The sequence below is a fragment of the Phaethon aethereus genome, assembly GCF_964289735.1.
Source record: "Phaethon aethereus genome assembly, chromosome: 2".
Taxonomy (NCBI): Eukaryota; Metazoa; Chordata; class Aves; order Phaethontiformes; family Phaethontidae; genus Phaethon; species Phaethon aethereus.
The window spans coordinates 159,551,736-159,575,313 of NC_138582.1; the positions used below are offsets into that span (position 1 = coordinate 159,551,736).

Genomic DNA, 23,578 nt, shown 5'->3' on the forward strand with positions numbered 1-23,578 from the left:
CTTGGCAGTTTTAATGTTTTGTCAGTTGTAATCAATGAGAGCAAGTCTGATGCTTTTAAATTCCTGTCTGAGGTTTCCTTCCATTCACCCTCCAAAGCACAGCATCTCCTTGAAGCGTATAGCCCTGCAGTGAGGAAGGAACAAATGGCTGGCCAGGTCTGAGGGTGTGTGGTGTGCACATGTTCACACACACACACACGCGTGCTTTCACAGCCATGCTGTTTTGAAAAGAAAAAAAAACAACACAAACCACTGCTAGAGGAGATTTCGCCAACCTGCTACTCACCTGTGAAAATGAACTATCCAGATTAATTACCTGACAAAGGCTGGACCACAGCTGTCAGCTCAAAACGAGAGAAGAGTGTCAATGAGAAACAAAACCGGAGACATGCTGGAAGGGCTTTGTGTGCACAAGGTTTCTTTTTTTTTCCTTACCTTTCTTTTCTTTTCCCTACCTTTTTTTTCTTTTTTTTCCCCCATTTCTTTTTTTTTTTTTCCTCTCTTCTGAGAATTTCACCACTGTTGCGATCACTTATTATTTGCCTTGCAGTGGTACTGAGGCTCTCTGGTCCTGAAGCACACTCATGTTGGGATCAGATGTGGAGCAAGAGGGCTGTCAACTGCAAAACTACACAACTAGAACAAAATCAAGAATACTAAGGAGGTGGCTGCAGTATTAACCACTGCCACCAGTATCACATAGATGGTGGTTAAAATGGCAATAGCTACATGAGCTTCATATTGGTTGGAGCTTTTTACTCTTCCTGATTCCCTTGGAGGACTCAGAAGTGGTTCCAAGAGCGGGCAGTTTTTCTCCTGGTGTATACCAGGTAAACACCCTCCATGCTCGTGTTGCTGAGTGCAAGATCCAGCTGCTATCAGGACTTGGCATGGCTGCAGGGCCAATGCTGCCCATAGCGGGGCTGTTTTACTGCTCATCCTCCCATATTGCCTAGGTCTAAGGCTAGGTGCTATGCAGAGTGGAGGGATGGGCAGGAGAGCACTAACCCCATGGTAAATTTGGCCATAAATTGAAGTAAAAGAGTACTTTGATGCCTACGTGTAACAAAGAAGTCATACGCATGGCTTCACCAAAATGTTCCCATTTTACAGACTGGAAACAGCGGCAGGAGCTGACAACATGCCTGGCATCAGGCTGCACAGGGGATCCAGGCACAGGGGCAGAAACTCAGCCCAAATTCCTGAACCTTCACCCACCACTTCCTTGCCTGCCTGTCAGACTCGTAAATGCTCTTTGTGCTAATTTAAGCACAGTGAAAAGAACACTACGAGATGCTGCAGTTTGACGCCCATAGACAGACTTAGGAAGGGTCCTGATCCTGTACTTGAAATACTTGCCATGCAGGCAAGGGCGACCTAGAGTCGGCAGTGAGTGAGTAAACCACTGCTCAGCCTGGAGCCACCTCAACTGCTGCCCCGTCCGTTACACCTCCAGCTGTTTGCAAAGCCTTTCTCCACCGGGGTGAATTTACAGTCAGATGCATGTAGAAATTCTCAGCTTAATGTGCTTTTTGGGGGTAAGCAGGGGGATTTAAGTGAGAGGTTTTTTTGTTTGTGTTTATTTCTCCCCTCCGAGCTGCCTTTTGTTGCGCATTTACTAGTTCTGGAAGACAACACCCTGCTGACACTTAGAGAAGCATCAGTGAATAAAGTCTGTTGTACAGGCTGCAAAGCCATCTGGACTTTCTACTGAAAAGGTTGGACATGGTTTTAGGCAAGATTTTATCACATCTGAAAAAAAAACTTCTGCAATCAGTACCTCTTCCAAGGTTGATGTCAGATTTTTTTTTTTCTTTTGACAGTTGCAAAACAAAAAAATTGACAAACAGTTGGAAGGCAGTAAGGATGGAGATATAAATCTCTAGAGGAAGCTTTGTCAAAGGTAGTGGAGTATAAACAAAAAATAAATTAGTTTTGGTGTTATCAGAAACTGGACAGACTTCAATTTGTATAATAGTTTGTCTGGGTTTCCAGACCACCTAGACACTGCTTCTGTGAGGCTAAGGACAGATTCGCTCGACAGAAGAGGTGGGGGGATATGGTTAAACACATAAGCACAGGAGAAGAAGGGATGAAGAAAGACAAGACAAAGGTGTGGTGGCAGAACAGCCTTGAAATCCTCTGCTTTTTTGCTCTTAGCATTTTCAGGGAATCCAAGCAGCATGTTTTACTTTGCTTTCCATATTAGTCAGCTCTTGAGTCCAAGAATTTTGTGTAGCCTGTGTGTGCTACAACCCCCCCAGGTGTTGGCAGGACAGTTTTGTAGACTGAAAAGGGAAGTGCAAGGCTTGTGTGCCAGCTCCTCCTGGCTGAGGAGCTGTGAGCAGAGCCGGAGAGAGGAACGTGCTGGATGTAATTTATTGGAGTGCCCTTTAGGTTATGTGCATCTTAGCAAGGGAGCTAACATCCAACGATTACCTTAAAAACACAGATTGGTGACACAGTTTAATATATTCTGAGAGCTGGGTATGAAGCTGGTTATTCCTGTTTTCTCTCTGGAACTTCTGCTTGAATTTTGGGACATTCTTTCTTACCCCATGGCTGTACACAGGAGCCCAGACAGGTAATGCCAGACACCTTAGAGATCCTCAGAGGCATCCTTCCAGAGGTGTGGTGTGCTGATAAAAGAAATTTATTCATATTTGTATTATGCCATTTTTTTTGCTGTAAGGGAAGAATTGCACATTCTATTTCTTGTCTTTGATGCTGACTTACGTGAGCAAAATATTAAAGCTTGTTGTCTCTCAATCATCATTTATATAGGAATAAATATAAATGACATGAATTTTATAGGGTTGTTCAATTGCTTTGAGATTTTTGTGTGAATAGTTAAATAAATAGAAATAATCGGTTTTGAAATTAATTACTGGCTTTATCCATTTATTCTTTGGGTTTTTTCTTCCCAAGAAGCTCTTCTTTTATTGCCCACAGTGAATAAATCACTTAAAGCAACTTCCCATGGTGAAGAAGTTTTCTTAAAGATTTCATTTGCAGTAAGAAATCTGAGCTGTACATGAAAGCTGTCACATTGCACTCATCCACAGGCAGATCTTTTCCACGCCTCTCACAGGTATGGTCCCAAGGGAGGGTCATCCCATGAAGGGCAGCCCACACAGTGCCCTTGCACACCTGCACAGTCTCCTGGCCTCACGCTCAGTCCTTCCCTGGGCTCTTGCTTAAAGACAAGTCTGCTGAGGGATTGTTTTTTGCCCAAAAGTGTTGTCACAGGATTTAAAAAGGCTATTCCCTGGCTCAAGGTGTGGACACTTGTTTAGGAGTTTCTTGACTGGAGATGGAGGGGAGAGTGATGGGGAAGTGATATTTGTTTTTAAGAGCACGGACTAAAAGGAATGCTGAATTTTAGCTTTAGATACAGGTTCTCAGCAGATATATAACAGAAAAACTCTTTCTTAATTTCAGCAATTTTATGTTAATTACTTGTGTTTGACCAGTAGGGAACAGTAAGTCAGGAAGGGGATGGTTTTAGCCCTGTCCCCAGGCACACACCAAGTCCCAAATGGCTCTGCTGGGTGCCTGTGTGGCAATTGGGATTCAGCAGAAATCACGGTTCTGCTTCTCCTGGCACAAAGCCACCATAGATGATGAGAACTGTCCCTGCTAATTACACATTCGAGGAGAAGCCCAGAGAAGGGTGAGGTAGCATGAAATTTAGATTGCCTTACATTCCCTCCCAGCCAAGGGAAAGGTTGTTAGCAAGGTTACAGCCAGATTTCGAGAATCATTACAGCAAATGACAGCAAGATCTTTAACAACAAGAAAGGAAAAATCCCGATGTCTGTATAGTAATTGCCACGCAGTGTATTACATGCCTTGCTCTGCAGTGATTCAGAAAGTTGAATTGTGCAGTGCCTTGCTGGGATCAGCAGTTCAGAATAGATTACATTTGTTTTGGACACTGTCTGCACCCTGCTTTATCTAACAAAGCGTATGTGTGATGGGGAAGGCTCTTAATAGCACAGCTCCTTAATGAGAACCATAAACACACAGGCATAGATTTTCAAAGTGATACTCAAGGGATTTGAGCAAGCACTGTTCTCTGCCTGCTTTGAACATTTACCCAAGAGCTGCTAACTGGACAGGCTTTGGGAAGAGAGTGGACCTTGAACAGCCAAGAGTATTGTATGTGGCAAGGGTTTTGCCACCGTTAGTTTCCAAAGGATGTTCGTTTTAATGCACCTAAGAAAGATAAAGTGAGGAAACAGAAAACTGAAGGGACATTTCTCAGATAAAGCATTGATTTTATTAAAGAGAGATGGCTCATAATATGAATCTAAAATCCAGGTTTTTATAGAGAACATAAAAGCCTTTTTACAGAGTTAGCCACTCCTAGGCACTGGTGGTTTTATAGAGCTTTTATCTAGTTAAAGAAAACCCATTTGTGCTAATTTAATATCTGTAGTGTACAACAGCTTGACACCTGAGGCTTGTCCTAAAGCAGGCACAAGGCTCCAAAGCGAACACTACTTCATTGTTTTGAATTATTCAGCATTTGCAGCCAACCTTATGTGTGCCTCTGTAGGAAGAAGGCTTTTGGGTTAAGGATCAGTAAAAGTAAAGGAAAAAAGGCAAAGAACCAACCCCTCTTTTCTGGCGTTTGTTAGCAGGTGCAGTATTGACTTCAAGAATGATTCTGCAAAATTGGTATGGACATTCTTCATTACCAGAGCGATAAATGCAGAGCTGTACTCAGAAGAAACAAAGCTGGAAACTGAGCATGGCCTCCTTTAGGGAACAACTGTTCATGTCGGTGGAAAAGCTTGTTTCCTCTAAATTCATTGAAATGGTACCTATTGGTAGCATCTTTTTAGAGCAAGATGAATGCAGACAGCAATGAATCAACCTCAAATAGAGGGGCTCATCTGTTAGCATCCTACCATTAACACACTAATGTGAATTTAAAGATTCTAATTAAACCCACATACAAAATGTTTTCCTACTAAATAGAAAACCGTACTTTTTGGAGGAGCTGGGGCATTTGGATTTGACAGCATTTCCTTTTTCAATACTATGCTTATTTTATGTGTTCTATTTTCTTTCAGTCACTCCAGGGGTTTCTGAAACAAATAAAAAGATACATTATATTAAGTTTGATTGATTCCCTGTGGTCAAGGGATATATTGAGAAAACAGACTAATTTTTTTCACCGAGCTTGTAAAATAAATTCCTGTTTGATCTTTATACTTCCTACTGTTGCTACAAATTTCTTTTGAGATATTTAACATTGATTAATCTCATTTACCAGACCACACTTGTACAAATTCAGAAGCTTTTTCATTATAGCAGAACTCACATCATAGCTATCAGTTTCTAAATTTGTCCCTCCCACCCCAAATACCCCAATAAAACTTGGTTTAGCTCCCTATTTCAAATTTGATATTTCTGCAAAAAAAATCAATATTTTAAGACAAAATTCTATGAACACTGTCACAGTATCTCTTTGTCAGTTGTGACTGAAAATCTCACTGAAGAGATTTAAAACAAAGTTTACTGGGACAATTTTGTGTTCCCTAGTAAAAAGTTTCAGATGCAGTGGAGGACTTTTACTTGCATTTGGCCACTCAAGAAACATCACAAGTGAGAAGCCTACTGCAGCCTTTAGTCATTGCTGGAGCATATGCTGGATATATGAACAATTCATCAAAGTCTGATAAAATTTTTTTTAGCAGACCTCACATTCATTAGAACAGGGTGGAATCTAAAACTTAAAGAAATCATTGGGAGCCCTCCCAGGCATAAAGATGCTGAGATTTGCCAAACATGGACTCTAGTTAACCCTCCATTCCACCTTTGCCTCTTAATTTCTTCATGCGTGCTGTATCCTCCCAATCCCAGCACTCGGGGGGTGACTATCATTTTCATAAAGCCATAGGTTTACGGGAAACACAAAAACCAAATGGGTGGGAGAAGGAATTTTCTATTCTGACTCCCATTCTGGGGTCTTTCGGGGCATTTTGTCATTCTTTCATCTGTCACACAGGGACAATCTTCAAAGTCTGTCCCATACAGCAGCCAGCACAGTGCTGATATTTAGTAACTGATCACTAACGATATAAGCAACAGTGTGGAGGCAAATATGTTTTGTGGGGCCTGGGAAATTAGCAAAGCAATCAGCCTCCAGACAGGGTGAGGGGAGGAGAGGGCAGTAGCCAGCAAATAATCACTCTGAGCCCAGGAGCCCATTGCGCAATCTGGACAAGTTGGCCAAGTCAGTTGAGGTCAGCTCAGCCACTGAGGAGCCTTCATGAATGCAGACCAAATTCAGGACATTTGGTGATTTCAGAAATAAGGACTTCATTATATTAGCTCAGCATCATACGTAGCTAAAACCTCTGTAACAGGACTAGGAACAGACAGGGGGTTTGGTGAAAGTGATTCTTTTGACTGAATCGATAGGAGCAGTTGATCTTCCCCATCAATCTTGATAAGAAAACCGTGAGGATATTCAGTGTCAGAAGTGTGTTATTGTTATTGGAGTTTTCATTAGAAGCTCAGTGTAGGAATGTGCACTCAGCTGCTGCCTGTGCACCATGCGCCCAGTCCCCTCTGAGGAGCGCGAATGAGGACACCTCTCTGAATCAGGATGCACACGGGATAAATGAACACAGTCAGCTGAAATGAAAGCATATAGCCAGACAAAATAAAACCACATCCATCTAAGATAAAACAAAGCCCATATATGCTGGCCCTGAGGGATAAGCCACAACCAGACAATAATGATCAATACTATGGGAGTTATGATCGGAGAGAAATAATTACAGCACATCTCAAGGAAAGAACCACAATGAATTCCCTGGCAGTGCCTTGTTCTTTGACTAATACTCTGTAAATGCCTGTGCATACTGAAGGAAGGCTGAGTTATGAGGGGCTGTGGACTGCAGCCTCCAGTCTGGCTGCAGAAGTCCTTGTATGACGCTGCTTTGAGAGTCTCACCACCATCAGTGCCATTGGCCTCACAGTTCCCCTGAGGAAGAGGGTAAAAATCATCCCCTTTTACCTCTGGAGAAGTGGGACTCATGGCAAAGCAAGTGGTTTGCACCAAGGCTTCCAGGAAGCAGGGCAAGGAATGAACCCAGCCTGCGACCTGCTGCCCTCCTCTCTTCCACAGGCCACCCCTGCCTGTCCATTCCTCTAGGTCCTCGTTCAGCCCTTTCCACCGTGCTGGGAGAGCTCCTGCCGACAGCAGTGAAATGGGTGCTAGGAGACTGATGGTGGAGGGCAGCCCACGACCCTCAGTTATTTCTCTTCTCAAGGCTGCATCTTGAAGATGATGTAGTGCCTGGGAAGAGCCTGACTAATTCATCGGCTCGAGGGCACAATCGCTTAGCGATGAATTTCCAGCTAGCTACAGCAAACTTATTTACAAGCCTGGGAGCAAGTGTGTTGTGTAGCAATTTGCTACACACTCTGACCAGGAGCAGTGCTTCAGGATGGATATTCCCTGTGCTGTGTTTTCCTCCCCTCCCATTTAGAGAGTGAGAGCTCTCCGCAGGAAAAAATACAAACTCCAGCTGTCAATGAGTGCATGTTTCCCCCTCGACCAGTGAAAAGAACCAGGTGTGCATCTCCTTTTATCAGTGAAGGGAGTTGCGAACTTAATTCAACCTGACACCCATTCATTGTGTTCAACATTTACCCCCCAAATGTCAGTAATTTTCTGGAAAAAAAGTACTTGGGGGACAGGAGAAACAGAGCCCTTGGTGATATCTGTATAGCAGAATATTTCTTTCCATCCATATGCAAATATAACCTTTTTGATATTTCAACCCTATAAACCCTAAAACAGGATTTCAATAGAAAATATTTACTAAAGGCTTTCTTCTTTATAATCCATTGATTTTAATATCCTTACCACTCCTGCTGAATGTCAGTTTTACCCTGAAGACTCCCATTGCAAACTTGAACACATTTAATTATTTATTATACCATTTAAAATATTAGTGCTGAGAAATGACTTGAAGTTTTTGGTTCTGTAATGGTATGATATAAAGTTTGATTTTCCTTTGTGAATAACACAAGTAATTTGATACGGTAATCAAGGACAGATGAGTACTTCAGACAATGCAGTGCCGTTTTAATAGTAATGACATCTCTCTTTCATTTTTCCAGCCTCCTTGTATATGTTAAAATATAGCTCATTAGGTACTGGCGAATCTGTGTCTTTTTTCACAGTAAAAAGTTTAACATTATGTTTTATTTCTTCTGCCAGGCGCCTGAACAAGACGCTGTTGCTTCCACCACTGACAGTAAGCATTTAGGCAATGTTCGTGGTTTGAGTGGAACCGAGAGTAGATTTGCCCCTAGGTGTAGGTTTAGCAGCCTTGTTTGCTTTACTCACTCACTGTGCTAGCAAGTGTCCTGGCTAAACCACGACAGCAAGACCGAGCAAAGTTTTGATCTCAAAGAACTTGTCTCTGGGACCAATACTGTTTGTACAGAACAGTCTATGTGGGGAGCTGTGGAAGGTAAGATTTTGATAGCAGGCAAACCAAAGCAGGGAATTCGAAAGAAACTCAAGACCTGGACAGTCAGTGCTTCCCCAGAGTCACCTTTTTTCCCCCGAACAGGCAGGCAAGACCGGCGCGGCTGAGCTCACCCTGCCTGGCCTGGGCACGGCCGTACCTGAACTCCCATCCTTGCCGGCGGAGACTTATCCGAAGCATCTTTGTCAGGCATACTTCCACTGGCTTCGGTGGCATTTTGCATCAGACCCCCATTCTCCAAGGAGATTTAACACCCAAACATGTCACCCCTAGGTCCAGAACTCAAGCACTATTTGAGCTCTTATTCTCCTGTGCGCCTCGGTAAAAAATTTCAAAGTTCTGACTGTCCGTATTTATTCTTTTTTGTGTCCTGTCCCCTTGCCCCAAGCTGCTATTTCTCTGCCTTTACATGATCAGTGTAATTGCGTGCACCTTTCTTGATTGCATTGAACTTTTCTTTCACAAGGAAGGTTTCTTTGCTGTTTTTTCCCCAGCTTCTGAAATTTTCCTTTTTTCTACTACCAACCTGATATTCGTTCAGAAGCTGCCAAGATATATTTGGCTCTTGTATTTACTCCAGATGGAGACTTTCATTTTCACTCATATCTGGCAGTAGGAACTGTGATATCACCAAGCACAACTTTTCTCTGAGATTAATTGTTTTGATAACAGAGAATAACAAAAGAACAGTTCCTTTTGTATATGTTTTTTAAGATATTTCTGATTGCAGATAACATAGTCTAGCCTGTATCCCAAAAGTTCATCCAGGCTCACAATGGCCATCAGTAGTTGGATTTTTCTGGTTTATAGCCCATCAAGAATGATCATCTGCGTATGTATCTTTTAGTAGCCTAGGATTCTTGTTTAATAGTAAGGCAAGAAAATCTCTGGAACAAAATCTGTGGTTCTGAACTGAGCAGGGGTAAATGTATCAACTCTTACCTCCACCATAGCTGTCCTGTATGATTAGATATATTTGTAACCAGTTCTTTGTAAAAACATTGAAATTCAGCCTAAAGACAATAGAGGCAGAAATGCTGCCAGTGATTTCAGTGGACATGAGTGGATCAGGCCGAATAGCTGCTTTGGTGTGTGGTAGAGAGGAAGGCAGCACTCTACACCTCTTGTAACTTACGCATATAGCTCAGGAAACTAACCCCATACCCACCTCTGCCACGAGGCCGGCTTTCAGGGATGGATTATTCAAGGCCCTGCAATTACGCTGCATTTCATGCATCAGCCCTCAGGGTGCCAGATCGTTTACAGGGCTGAGGTGTGCGTCTATTGGCTTCTTTTTGATTTTTCCACCTGCAAAAATAGACTGCTCCTTTCCCTCCTTTCCATTGTACTTCAGAATATCCATTTGGAAATTTGGGGCAATATGATAGCCTGTAAATGACCTCTCAGATTGGACACTATGCTTCTGGTCGTTTTTCCTGCGTCCTACACGTATGTATTCATGCATGCATGTCACTCCTTTGCTTCTATTAATTTCACTGGCATCCTTCTAGGCAATGGATTCAAGATGAAAAATATTCGCCTGACTTATTTTAGCTAAGAGGCTTCACATTTAATGGATTTGCTGTTCTTTAATGTCCCAGGTCACTCCTTGAGACCAGCAAATGCCGAATTCCTTATCGTCCCTAAATGTTATCTGAAGTCATGTTGTTATTTTGCTTTTAGTGAGTCTCTTTGCTCTCTGGCTTTGGAATCTACTGCCAAATGAAGTAAAGAAAGCTCTGACTGTGGGGATTTCTAAATCCAAAGTTAAAAGTTATTTGTTCTATTTAGCATTTTTTAAATGATTCTTTTAGGAATTGTATGTGCCTCTAAGCTAATTAACTCTTAATGAGTGCAAAATGCCCTGGGATGCAGATTTGGAGGGTACACTAGAAATGCAGGCATGGATTGGACTGCAATACTGCAGGAGATGAAATTTATGATTTGATTCTTTTTTTAAATGATAGTGCAGATGATAGTTTTATTGAGATACTCTTTTTTTTTTTTTTTTTTTCTTTCTTTCTAAGTCTAAATAAAGCTGATCAGATTTTCGGTCCACCATATGGGACCCAGTTATATCAGTCCTGCAAATACACTTTAGTTTTCCGTTATGGATGAAATCACTCTTCAGTAGGGAAAACAATTTTAGAAACAAACTTTCATATTACGAAAGACAGGCAGTGTTCCAGCGCTGAGCACTTAGCCAGAGCATCAGGAAATCAGAACACCTGGCTGTGTCCAACTCCGTGCTACTCCCCTGGACCAGTCCCTCACCCTTGTAGTGCCTTCACCCATTCATCTGTAAAGCAACTATAATTGCATTTATATCACAAGGGTGCCTTGATGCTTGACAAATGAGAATTGACCCAAAATCCATCCTTCAGAAGCACTGTATAAGCAATACCTTGCTCACATGGTGGTTGTGGCAATTAGATTAGAAGAGGTATAAATGCAGTCAAAGTGAAATTCCATTTAGGAACTGTCAAACTGTTCCTGGTAATTTTTCTTAGTTTTCATCTAATTCTAGTGTAGAATTTTACATGCATCTCCCAGGAAGGGTTTATATGGCTCTTTCCTTCTTTTGCAACAAGACAGCGTGTTATATTCAATGTGGTAGTAAACTGGTTTTTTGGGCAAAAGATTCATTGCCAGAGCAATACCTTGGAAAGCTGCGTTTAGCAAAACAAATTAAAAATATTGTGTCAAAGAAATCCTATCCTCTATGTATGTGAGCAAATTACAATCACTTGCAAAGATTGTCCATGGAAAAAATATCCTTGGCTTTATGAAAAGAGGGTGTCTAATTTTTGGTATGTTTTATTTAATTAGATTTTTTATATTTGCTATAATAATGTTTAAAAATTAAGCTGACTTTCCGCAACAAACTGTAGAAACATATGGTGTATAGCCTGCAGAGGTTCTCAGTGGCAGTAGTATTACTGATAATATTTGTGAATTAGAATCTGCTTTCCCCTGAAAAATAGCTGTGTGTTCTCCCAATTTAAAATACTGTGTGTGTATTTTACATGTTTTCATCAACAATAACAGTTTTGTGAGAAAAAGGATGGATTTGATCTTCTTAAATACATTTCTTTACTTCTGCATAGCTCTGGATCTTTCAGGGTGAGGGAAGCTAAATATCAGACTCAGCTTCTCCTCCGTGTGTGCCGTGAACCCACTTAAAGAAATCAGGTGAATTCAAGGGGGCCTGTTTCACCAGGACCTCCCCCCCAGGCAGCTTAGCCCAACACCAGGAGAAAAACTAAAATTGTTGCTTGCTTGAGCCATTTTTCCTAATAAAGACACAACTGCTCAGGGCTAACCAGATTACAGGATGCCAGGAAGTCTCCCAGCAGCATCCCAGAGTAAGCTCCACGCCCCCAGAAACTGCTCCTGGGAGGATTTGTAGGTACAGCTTGGTTTCCCACACGAAATCATATGGTTCAATAAAAAAAAAATCCTTCAGATCTTACCTTTTTATGTTCAGACTTGCAAAGCACTTTAAGAACAACTCATGCTCACAAACAGCGTTCCTCTGACATCTCTAATGTACGCTTGAGAGGCTCTGTGCCAAGCAAAGTGCAGAGATTAAGTAAAGTAAATGAAAAGATACTAAACGTTGGAGCAGGGAAATGGTCCAAGTAGTGGTGTTCTCAGGAGCACCAGAGCTGGTTTAGGTTGACATTCATCCATATACAGTCTGCAGAATTCACTTTTTAGACTTCTTACCCTGCTTGGCTTCAGTAACCGGCTTCCCAAGGCTCTCCCTGGACTCACTCATTCCTGAGGGTTCAAACCACACAGTCACTAGAGCCCAGTCCATGGGAAAATTTGACCTTTCAACAAAGCTGCCATGTTCAGGACGAGACCTGGAAGAATGGTCCCGCAGCACTACTGCCCACCAGTGAACTCGTGCAAGCAACATCTTTGGTAGGATGTGCGAGCAGAGGTTCCCCTTCCCTTCCTCCCAATGGCTGTTGAGGTGGAGGCAAGACAGACCATGGTACTTCTCTGAGAGCTTTAAACATAGCCCAGATTGCTGAGCTGATCGTTTTGCCTCAGTAGCTGTGAGTCATTAAAAACTCACCTTGAGGCTTCAGTGGGCTAATGGAAATTTTCAGTGGGCTCATGGAAATGAATGGTTTGGTGGGACGCACATCCACTTCAGCTCACTACAATAAAATGCTTTAAGGACAAACAAATTTCCTGTGAACTGATCCTGGATGAATGTTTAGGAGGCTGAAAAAAAGTCAACCTTGAAATCTTCTCCCGTTACCAGTAATCCCAGTCAATACAGGTCTCTAGCTTAATTCAGTTAATTTGGCCATTTCCGAGGGTGATGTGGATAGGCGACAGAGAGTTACTCCTTTTATCTTTGCTCAGGTAGGTGGTCTCTAATTCTAAAAGGGGCCTCTCAGCAGTTGACAGCAGGTGACTAATCTGCAGAAACGCCCAGGTGCCTCAATCAAAGAAAGTGAAAAAATTCTTTCTGACTGTGTCTTTCAGGATTTTGCCGACTCCATATACCAAATGGTTGCACAGAAGTTCCAGGAGCTGACAGACAATTTCACTTCCATGCATGCACGCCACAAAACTCTTGCAGGCATTGTGATGACCAAAGGTAAGATACCCTCTCATTTATTTTACTCTGGCATTTTTCATGACTAAGTAATACATTATTTATCTGGTCCACCGTACTGAAGGATGCCTTTACTCCCACACAGAAAAATAAATAGTAATGCAGAGAAGAGAGAGCATTAAATATTTATACTTCAAGCAGGTTCACATGAAAAATATTGGCAACAGAGGTAAAGATTTATTCATAAATATGTCCCTACATTGCTTTGTTTACAGGACAAAATACAGACCTGCCTGATTTTGCATTTCCTAATAGATGGGATAGTTTTAGTTATCAATAAAAAGTTGTATTGTTTATTAATTGCTTTTTTGGTCTGGAAACACCGCTTTCTTGTTGTATAAGGCTACCATAAATCTTGTTTTAGACTGACAATAAAAGCAAATTTCAGCCCATTTCTTTTCCAATCAAAAGAAAGAAAACCCAGAGCATGCATAGTTTCAATTCTGCTCTGCTCTAACCATGGGAAATACTTATCAGCAGGGACAAAATTTTATATTCACCCCTGTTAAGAGTTAAATGATGGACACTTACTATACAGAAATCTTTAGCCCTTTGATGAAACTGTTGCATAGACAGTCTTTCTCTGTGAGCATCCCTCAGTTGGGGCTCCTCAGTATTTATGAGGATGTCAGCAATGGAGATGCTGCCATAAACTTCATTTTCACTCAGACGCATGGAGCAGTGGATTGAGTTTAGAAATTACAAGATAAGCTCAGAGGGGAAAGGCATGTGTAATTCAGCCAGGCTTGTCTTGCTCTTTCCTTTCAACAGTTACATTAGCTAGATTCAATAGGGACGTTTGTGAATACTGCAAGGCAGCAGGATGGAGACAGGATTATCTGCTGGACCTTTTCCAACCACAGAACCTAAATACAGCTAGGAGTCCTGTGCATTATTCTCCGTCTTTCTAATGTGAAAAGAGTGAGCAATCCTCTCCTGAAATTAGAAGTCAAGAAGTTAACCTAAAAGTCTTTTAGACTTCTGGTTGAAACTGAACTGTTCCTCAGATAAATGTGTTATTATTTTACTTAATCTGTTTTGGTCAGTTATTTTTTATATTACTTTGGGATCTGGAATAATGGATGCGTCTTCCATTTTTTTAAGTGCTGCACAGACACAATGCTGTACAAACACAAAACACGGTATATCAGTCCTATAGACCACAGGAGACACATTCAGTACCAATTAAAATAAAAAGGAGAATGCGACTGACTTTGGGATGTGAAAGAGACACACTAGACCCAGCGTACCAGCTGCTGTGACATAGTCAGATTCCTTGACTGTAGCACTCATCAGATTTAAACAAACTGCTGTAATTTATTTAGAGGATCTCTTTCCAAGCAGGAGGACCACAAGGAAGAATGTTTAAATATGCCTTTTATAAGAAGCTGAGTTACAGGAGGCAAGAACTGTTGCTTTAACCACTTTTTGAAGGGAGACTGTACCCAGCTCAGTGTCCCTGTTCAGTTTTCTTATACTCAGTGTGTATTTTCCCCGTAAGAACTTCATCTCATTCCTATCTTTTCAAGGCACAGCCCCTGCATCCTTTAGCACAGGCCTAGACCTGCTTTAAAAAGCATGATGGAGCCGACGCAGCCTCATTGCTATATGACCAAAGAAGCAGTCGTGTGAAGGACAGTTTAAAACCCCACACCATATGGGAAGAAAGTCACCCAAAGGAATCATAACTTCCAAAATTGAGGCTGCTGAGTGCGTACGGTGCTAGGGGAGGGAAAGGGCATGTCCAGACTCCTGCTAGCCTGGCTGGACAGTTGGGGTTGTCTGTGTCCCTTCTTTGGGGAAGGGGTGAAAGTGTCCTCCCACTGGGTTTTTTATGAGTCCTATGCCCTCAGTGGGATTTTACACATTTCTGTTTCATATTGCTTCTTAGTCAGCATTAAGACAAAGTATAATCTTACTTATGTTCACAAACCATTTCCCTCAAGGCTTCTTTTTTAATTCTGAATTCCCTCTTATGAATTCCTTCAATCTGTCAGCCATCCAATCATATTGGTTTTGTGGAGCCTAGAAAAGAAATTCATAGATATGAAATGATTCACAGAAGATGCAAAGCTAGAAACAGCCTTATTTTGGTACATTTTCCAGGAAGATTTTCGTTCCTTCCAGCACAAGAAGGGGAAATGGCCTCAAGTTGCACCAGGGGCAGTTTAGACTGCATATTAGGAAAAAATTCTTTACGGAGAGAGTGGTAAAGCATTGGAACAAGCTGCCCAGGGAGGTGGTGGAGTCACCATCACTGGAAGTGTTCAAAAAACCTGTAGACGTGGCACTTTGGGACATGGTTTTGTGGGCATCATGGTGTTGGGTTGATGGTTGGACTTGATGATCTTGAAGGTCTTTTCCAACCTTAATGATTCTGTGACTCTGTGAATGTCTGCCAACCATAGCAAGACAAATCATTTGCCATTTGTGTTTTATTGTTTATTGTTATTTAGTTGTACTAAAGTTGTAGATTCCTGGTCTGTTCCCCACCATCATTCTCAGAGGTAGCAAGGATCTTGACACACTTTGTTCAAAGGTGGCACAGACAGGTTTTCCACATCAAACACTCAAATAAGTACCAATTTCCTGTGTTTTTAACATAGAAATTGTCAGAAAACACTTAGATCTCTGCAAACAATTTATTAATGACATCAACATGAACAAATCTGGGAATGTCTTGTTGCATTTACTACCATACACAACTATAACAGACAAAAATTAATTTTTTTCACCTTTGTTTCAATTTAATGTCATCCTGACTAGAAACAGATTTATGTGTGCTTGTACAGTTTTCCAACAAAGCTGATAAAAAGCACAATGTGATTCCGTGATAACTGCTGTTAAGATAATACAAAATCTCTACAGAAGAAAGAGAATTGTGCAAGATCAGTTTTCTTTTTCTGAACTCTGACACTTTTTCTGCCATTTCAGTTTCCCAGGGAAACCAAAGAGACTTACATTTGGGCACTGTAATTGACTTATGCTGTAGCACCCAGGGCAAATTCCAAAGTGGAAGAAAGAAAAAAATGTAGAAAATTGTATTATTGACTGACTGTGAATGTTCTGCAGCAATAAATTTCTCGTCAAAAAAACAGGCAGTCCAATGTATTTAGATATGCTTTGCCCTGAATTGTGATGAAAAGTTAAAATCTCAATGTATATTTTTGAAAGTAAGTTTTCAAAACCTTTTATTAGTAGACATCAAGATAAGCTTAAAAAAAATGTGGCTAGGTAGGAGTAAATTATCACACTGGGTACCATCTGATGTGATGTTATCTGATGTAATATAACAATTGCATGTAATAATAATTCAAACACTAGCATAACAGATCCTGAACTACGTGTTTCAAAAGATGGAAAGGTTGAAATAAATTATTTAACAGTTCTCCAGTCATAATGTATTTGAAATCTGCCAGTCCTCTAACATATTCTAATTTTGTTGAAATACATTCAGAGAAGATTGTTCTATCAAAAGTTGTTTGAGTGACTCAATGAAAAATTGTTTACAACTAAGACACTGCATTCCAATCTTCCATGTAAAGCCAGCCATGTTCCACAAAACATCTTTGAGTAGCACAGTAAGCTATACCTGCTATTGTAGCATAGTATTAATATGGGGGCCTAAGTTTTATTGCATACTGACTATCCACAGTAGTTCTCCTGACTTCGCTGAAGACATGATGGGTTCACATATGGTAAATTGAGAACATCAGTTCACCTGTGGAAAAGACAGTCTGGATAACATCATGTCAAACGCAAACCGTCACCTCAGAACATGCATATCCAGGCATGTGATGGAGGGAGTTAACTTTCCACAGCATTTTGCATTTGTGGGTAAAACACCGTTGATAACACCAATGTTTTGGTTATTGCTGGACAGTGCTTCCGAAGAGTCAAGACTTTCTGTCTCTCTCCCATCACCAGCTGGGGGTGGGAAAGAGGTTGGGATGGGACCTAGCCAGCACAGCTGTCCCCAGCTGATGAAGGGGGTATTCCATACCATATGACATTGTGATCAGTGGTAAAAGCTCGGGAAAGAAGAAGAGGGAGACATTTGGGTTTATGGCATTTGTCTTGCCAAACAACCGTAAACTATCATTATCTCAAACCATGAGTCTTCTTGCCTTACTTTTATTTTCTCCCGGTCCCACAGGAGAGGTGAGTGAGCAGGAGGCTGGGTGGGTGTTTGACTGTCGGTCAGGATCAACCAATATTTCATTCCAGGGTTTGCAACAACAATAGCTGGACATAATGTTTCTTGCTGTCACAGATTAAGGTAACCCACCAGCTCCCCCCTTCCTATGTGACGCTGTCTCTCAGGTGTAATTGCAACATCTTATTTTCACCCACTGGTCTACTGTATCTTTTTAGGGGTCGGCCAGCTTTGCCAGAGCACGGGTCATCGAGCAGAGAGCGCGGGCAGTGCTGCCTGTGCCCCAGAGCTGGGAGGCAGGAAGCCCCAGCCCCGGGCAGTGTGGGGCGGGAGGTGGAGGTGTGAGCTGCACAGCGAGTGCTGCGATCTAAAGGCAGGCGACATTCGCACTCTTTATTATTATTTATTTATTATTTATTTATTATTATTTACACCATGGACAGAGTTTGCCTTTGCCAGCCCTGGACAGATAGGGACATATGTTTGTGCTCCAGCTGAAATCACTGGACGCAGCACAGAATTCCTGTCACTCAGTGCAGAGATGATCTATTATTGCTGAGGTCCTTTTTGCAAAAAAACCTCCCATAATCATTACGGGCAAAATGAGACTGCTATTTAAATGCTATTTTCCCATTTGTGTTTGACAAATCTTAGCAGTTTAAATACTGATAGGAACTTTTTGTCATGCTTTCTGTTAAAAATGAAGCGTTAAGAAAGTTCAGTCCTTTTCACAGGAATGTGGCTTTCATAGAAAAAGATTATGAGTTGATTTCTCACTTCAATTTTCTCTCTTCTATCTTTTTTTTTTAGGCTGACAATCATTTTGATGTTAAAAGCAAACTAGGAGGTCTTCTTAGTTATCTCGTAAAAAATAAAGATGAACTGGACAAAAGAGCCCTAAATAACAATTTCATGCTGTGATAAAAGATGGGAAATTATCATCTGTATCTCATGGAATGGATCTTAATAATTGCTAAGTGGAATAACAAAAAAAAATAAAGTTGACAATATGTCTCCATGGATCTTTACAGTCATATTAAGACTCATAAAGCCTGACATCTAAGCACAATCAGGAATATTGGTGGCCAATTGATTTTTGATCCTTAGTCTGAATAGGAAAGTTGTAAAGTAGTTAAATACAGTAGAAAATTCAGGCCCTATGTCGAGTATGAATCTGCTCCATCCCAGGTGGGATTCAAGTAGCCAAACCAGTTAAAGGAACTGTGAATAATTTACAGATTAGTGCCCAGGGCAGATCCCTTCCAGAAGAGACTCACAGGAGTAATGTAGGCTCTCGAGTCCCATTTGCATAGTTAGATGGATGCTAAAAGCCTGGTCCCGGTGAGACTTAGGGTTGCAATGAGGCTTAGATTCCCAAGATGGAAACTGGGTGCCCAAACTGCTGACATGCTTTTGAAAATCTCATGAGGTCTCTTCACCTTCTGTTGTCTGATGCTCTTAAGAATGTGGCAGAAAGTCATTTGACATTCTTGGAAACATTATCCACTTCCTACATGTGCCCAGGCTGACACATCACCACCACACGACAGGTTTTCTCAAAATATTTTAAAATAGGTAAATAGATATATAGTTAGAAACCGTATAATGCACTCTTTCTCAGAAATCTGTTTTTCTCTGGTTATAAACCTTAAACCAATAATCTTCAGATTGTCTCTAAATAATTTTTAGCTCCATAAGGGCATCTCTTTTCCACAGCTGCAAGTCTGTTCCTGGGTTTTTTAATGTGGACCTATAATGGGCAGACTAGGATCCCTGCAGCCCAACAGATTTAGGTTTCCAAATTCCTGTTCAGAGGACATCTGAAGTTTTGCAGTTAAAACTGGCTCCACCAGGTTCATAACTTCTTTTTAAATATGGGCTTAGGCATGGCACTGCAAGCACTCCCCCAAGGGTGTTTCTTCCTCTATTCTGTGAGATCAGTGCTAAGGAACAGAAAATAGTTCAAGATACATCGCTTAGAAACAGAAAATATGAGGTGTGACACAGCTCTGTAGCCTGCTGCACTTGCACAGCATGGGGAAAAACAGGTTCAAGCTCATCTGTCTAGGCCTGATCGTATATTTTACACTAACCATAGATGAAATGCATGCAGCAGCTGGGAGCAAGCACAGAACCAGGGCTTCACTTTTGGGGGTGAGCACCCCAAGCAGCATATCGCGCAGCCCCTCGTTGCTGTTGCTGGCTAACCTAACCACCCTCTTAGCTGTTCGGCAGCACGGGATCAGCAGGAACAGGGGAAAACACCACGCTCATACCAGCAGTTTTAGGCACTCCCCTGGGAGAGCGACCCAGCCCGGGAAGGGAACTGAGCCTCCGTGTCTCCAGCGCTTCTTACCGGTCCCTCCCGGGCAGCTGCAGCAGCAAACCTCTTCTGCCCACTACGCCCACTGGTGGTTCCAAGACAAGTGATGCAAAGGAAAACAACTGCTCACCACCAAGCAACCAATGCCCAACTAGCCCCCGCGCAGCAGCCCCCCCGCCAACCTTCCCCCTAATTTTATTGCTGAGCGCAACATCATATGGTATGGAATACCCCTCTGGTCAGTCGGCGTCAGCTGTCCCAGCTGTGTCCCCTCCCTTCCTCTTGTGCACCCCCAGCCTTCTTGCTGGTGGGCTGGTGTAAGAAGCAGAGAAGACCTTGGCTCTGTGTAAGCACTGCTCAGCAATAACAAAAACGTCTCTGTATTACCAACGTTGTTTCCAGCACAAATCCAAAACACAGTCCCATACTAGCTACTGTGAAGAAAATTAACTCTACCCCAGCCGAAACCAGCACAACCTGGCAGGGAAAGTGCAATTTAGTCCTGTTTCAAAATTAGTAATTATCTGTAAGGCCCTACACACCTCTGTTCCTGAGGAGAAAAACAGTGTTCAAACTCCCATGAAAGGAAAGGACCCTGAAATACCATTGATTCTGCCACTGTCAATTTAGGTTAAAAAAAAAAAATATCCTTGTGGATTTGGTATGGGGATGAAGCATGCAGGGGCCTGGGCTGATTGTCCCATCTCCCCTCCAGATTTCCAAAGCCCACACTGAGGAAGGGAAGGCAAAGGGCACTGGTGCTTGCTAGCACAGCACTGTCTCCTTCCACATTCCTCAGAAGCAAAGCTGATGGGATTTCCTCCTTTCCATCTGCTAGGGAGAGGAGAGAAACGGACCACAGAATTAGAACTGGGAAAGACCACTAAGTCATCCAGCCCATTTCCCTGCAAGCGCAAAATTGTTCCCCGTGGTGCATTCCTGAGTGCTTTTTTCGGTCTAGATTTAAATGAATCAATTAGCAATGGGGCTTTCAACACTACCTTGGGAGACCATTCTAGTTTAACGGATCTCATTGTTAATAATTCTCACAAGTTATTGAGCCTGACTTTTATTTTCTGTGATTTCATCCCAGGTCCTCAGTTATACTGCCCTAAATTGCCCATTTAGTACCCACCTCTCTCCTTGGGGTTTGCACCCTTCAGACACTCAGAGGCACTTACAGCACTTTCATAGGTGTTGCTTAACAGAGGTTTATATAGGTGATTTTTGTAGTCTTTCCTGCTGGGTCACTCTCCTCTGCAGCCCTCAGCAGTTTCCCCCCTGTTTTCTGATTCATTTCCACTTTGAAAACCTCCTCTCCATTCTTTTCTGGGCTGGAAAACCTCCCTGTGAATGAGACTTACTGGGGAGACCTGCATAGAAACGTCTTGCAAAAAGCGTGAGTGCAAGAGTCCTTTTTCAGGCATCTGACAATGTGATCGAGCAGTTCAAAACTGGCTTGTGTTGGAAAGGGATTTTTCTTCCGGAGGAAATGAATTTGGAATTTGTTGACAAAGTAACACCCCGTGGTGTTGGGGGAAGTTTACTGTGCCTGGCTGTGAAAGGAGAGAGACAGCCGCTCTCGGACGATGCCCTGCACAGGGGCATCCGAGGTCAGGGGAGAGGACTGCGCCTCTGCCCCTGTCCCTTCACTGATGAAGATGAAGGGCGCTGCAGAGAATGGTCTTCCCTAGGCAGAACAGTCAGAGGCAGGATTATCCAAGACATTAACAATGGAAGAAAATATGAGGCTCTTGGAGGCTCCCTCTATATCCTCTCTTTCCACAGAAATACAATACATTCCCTTTCACATAACCCACAGTTTGAAGTCAGGAAAAGAAAACCCTGCGCAACTCCAGCATTTCAAAGACTATGTTCCATTTACACCCCTAAATATCCTTAACCTCACTGTTAACAACTTCTTTATTCCTAACATTTGCTAGCTGTGTATTTGCCTTTTGTTCAATCTTCTGCTATTAAATTTCATAAGCCCTTAATATGCTTCTTCCTTCCCAGTTTTTTGGTCAGCCGTTTCTTCATATCAGCCACTCCCATCCACCTCAGGGCTGCTCCTCAGGACCTCCAGTTGGGAGCCATGGCATGCGGCCAAGGTGCCCACTGAAGTCCCAGGCTTCCGTTCGTCACTGAAATGATCGCAGTCACCGCCGCTGGTACAGCAGAAAATGGAGAGAAAAGAATGAGCTGCAGCAGAGTCTTTATGGCTGGCAGATAAATGCATACTCTTAACAGCTATATGCATGCTGTTAATCATGCCTGCTGCACACAGTTCTTCTCTTATGGCTACATATTCATTTTTTGGGGGTTGCAAGTGTGGTTTTGTTCTCCATGCAGAGCTGGGGACAGCAGAGCTCCCTGTGTCAGGAGCGCGTATTCCACATTGAAACTGAAGGGCAAGGGTACGCTGTGCCACACACCCTGGTCTCTCGATCCTCAGCTCCCTCCTCGCACATGCATCTTGGTTTTACTCCTCTTGAAACAGCAGAAAAGCGGGGGTTGTAGATGCATCGCCAACTTACGGGACAAATGGAGGGAGCCCAGACTGACAGACCTGGGTAAGCACGCTTCCAGCCATAGACGTCCCCTCGTGCAAGCATTAACAAACAGGGGCAACGGTTTCAACTTCTTTTCAGAGAAAAGTGTCCTTTTCCTGCTGTTTTGCAGGGAGGAGATGGGGAGAAGAGCTCTTCACCTCTTTTGCAGAAGTATTTTGCATGGGACGTTGCCGATACTCGGGGCACAAGCGCAGCCCGCAGCCTGGCAGTGCAGTCCCACGCAGGGCCCTTCAGTGGCGTGGGGACCAACTTGGGGCACGTCCCCATAGGCAGCTTTTCCAGCATCACTGCCCTTTCATGTCTTGAATATCTCTTATTACAAAATTAAAGCCATTCCAAGGATGTGGTAGAGTTGTCAGGGAAGAAGATAACAGAAAACAATACGGGACTTGTCAGTGTTACGTAGCATCAAGAAATTTTCCTTCCCTAAACAAACCTGAAATGGAAACCTGAACTTATTCAGCTACAAGTAGAAAGTATTAAAAAAAAAATCCTTCTCTGTGATCAGAGCTCTATTAAGCTGCCTTGAAAATTATTCCAAATACACTTTTTCGCAGATAACAATAGACAATCCTTTTGACTGATTTGTTAAAGAAAGGTAAAGTAAGAGCATAAAATTAATGCTTATCAGAGAGAGAAGCAGCACCATTTAAAATAACATGAAATTATACCCCATGAATTATTCACAAGGGCTGATGTTACACTATCATTATTTCTGGTTTTCCTTTTTACTGCATAGGATTTTGCATCATTCATCTCCAACCCAATAAAAGAAGTGGGTTTTTTTAATTAATCAAACCTGATTTTTCTGATTATTTTTTCTAATTTAAAATGAATATATTCCAAACAGTGAGTTGTCTTCACAGTATAATGTTGAAGAAGAAGATAGATTTCATTACCACTGAGAGGGTCTAAAACATGCAGAAAAATAGATGCTTGCATACTGACTGGTGTTTCTTTACTTGTTGTGCCAGCTGCTGAGAAATCGAAGTGTGATCCCAGTTGTATGCTGGCATTAGCAGTTGCAAACTCCATTCTGCTCAATGAGAATTAAGCTTACTGAATTTCACAGAAGTTCTTTGATATATAGCTGGTGTGATTCAGTTTCATGTGAGTAAACGCAGTTCTCTGATTGCACGTAACAGTCAACACCTCTTGCAATTACCTAGTGATTTTGAATTTCCTTTTCCAACACATAAATATGCAGGGCTGCAAATTCCGTATTATGGAAGGTCTTAATGATCACAGCACACTAGAAGTGAGAGTAACTCTATTAAAATCAGTAGAAACACTGATTAGACTAGTCAAAACTCTCTGGTTTTATTGGTAGAGCTGTCTTGAAGCAGATGGGTGTAGACAGTTTGC

The 23,578-nt window shown here is 42.2% G+C and overlaps 1 protein-coding gene across 1 annotated transcript in view; it reads left to right on the forward strand.

The window, feature by feature from the left end:
- The window catches only part of ADARB2 (adenosine deaminase RNA specific B2 (inactive)), a 313,160-nt gene that overhangs the window by 241,366 nt on the left and 48,216 nt on the right, over positions 1-23,578 (forward strand). Inside the window, exon 4 of the mRNA XM_082014841.1 lies at positions 13,029-13,143. Within this exon, the coding sequence (XP_081870967.1) occupies positions 13,029-13,143 (115 nt within the window). The remainder of the gene's footprint in view (positions 1-13,028; positions 13,144-23,578) is intronic.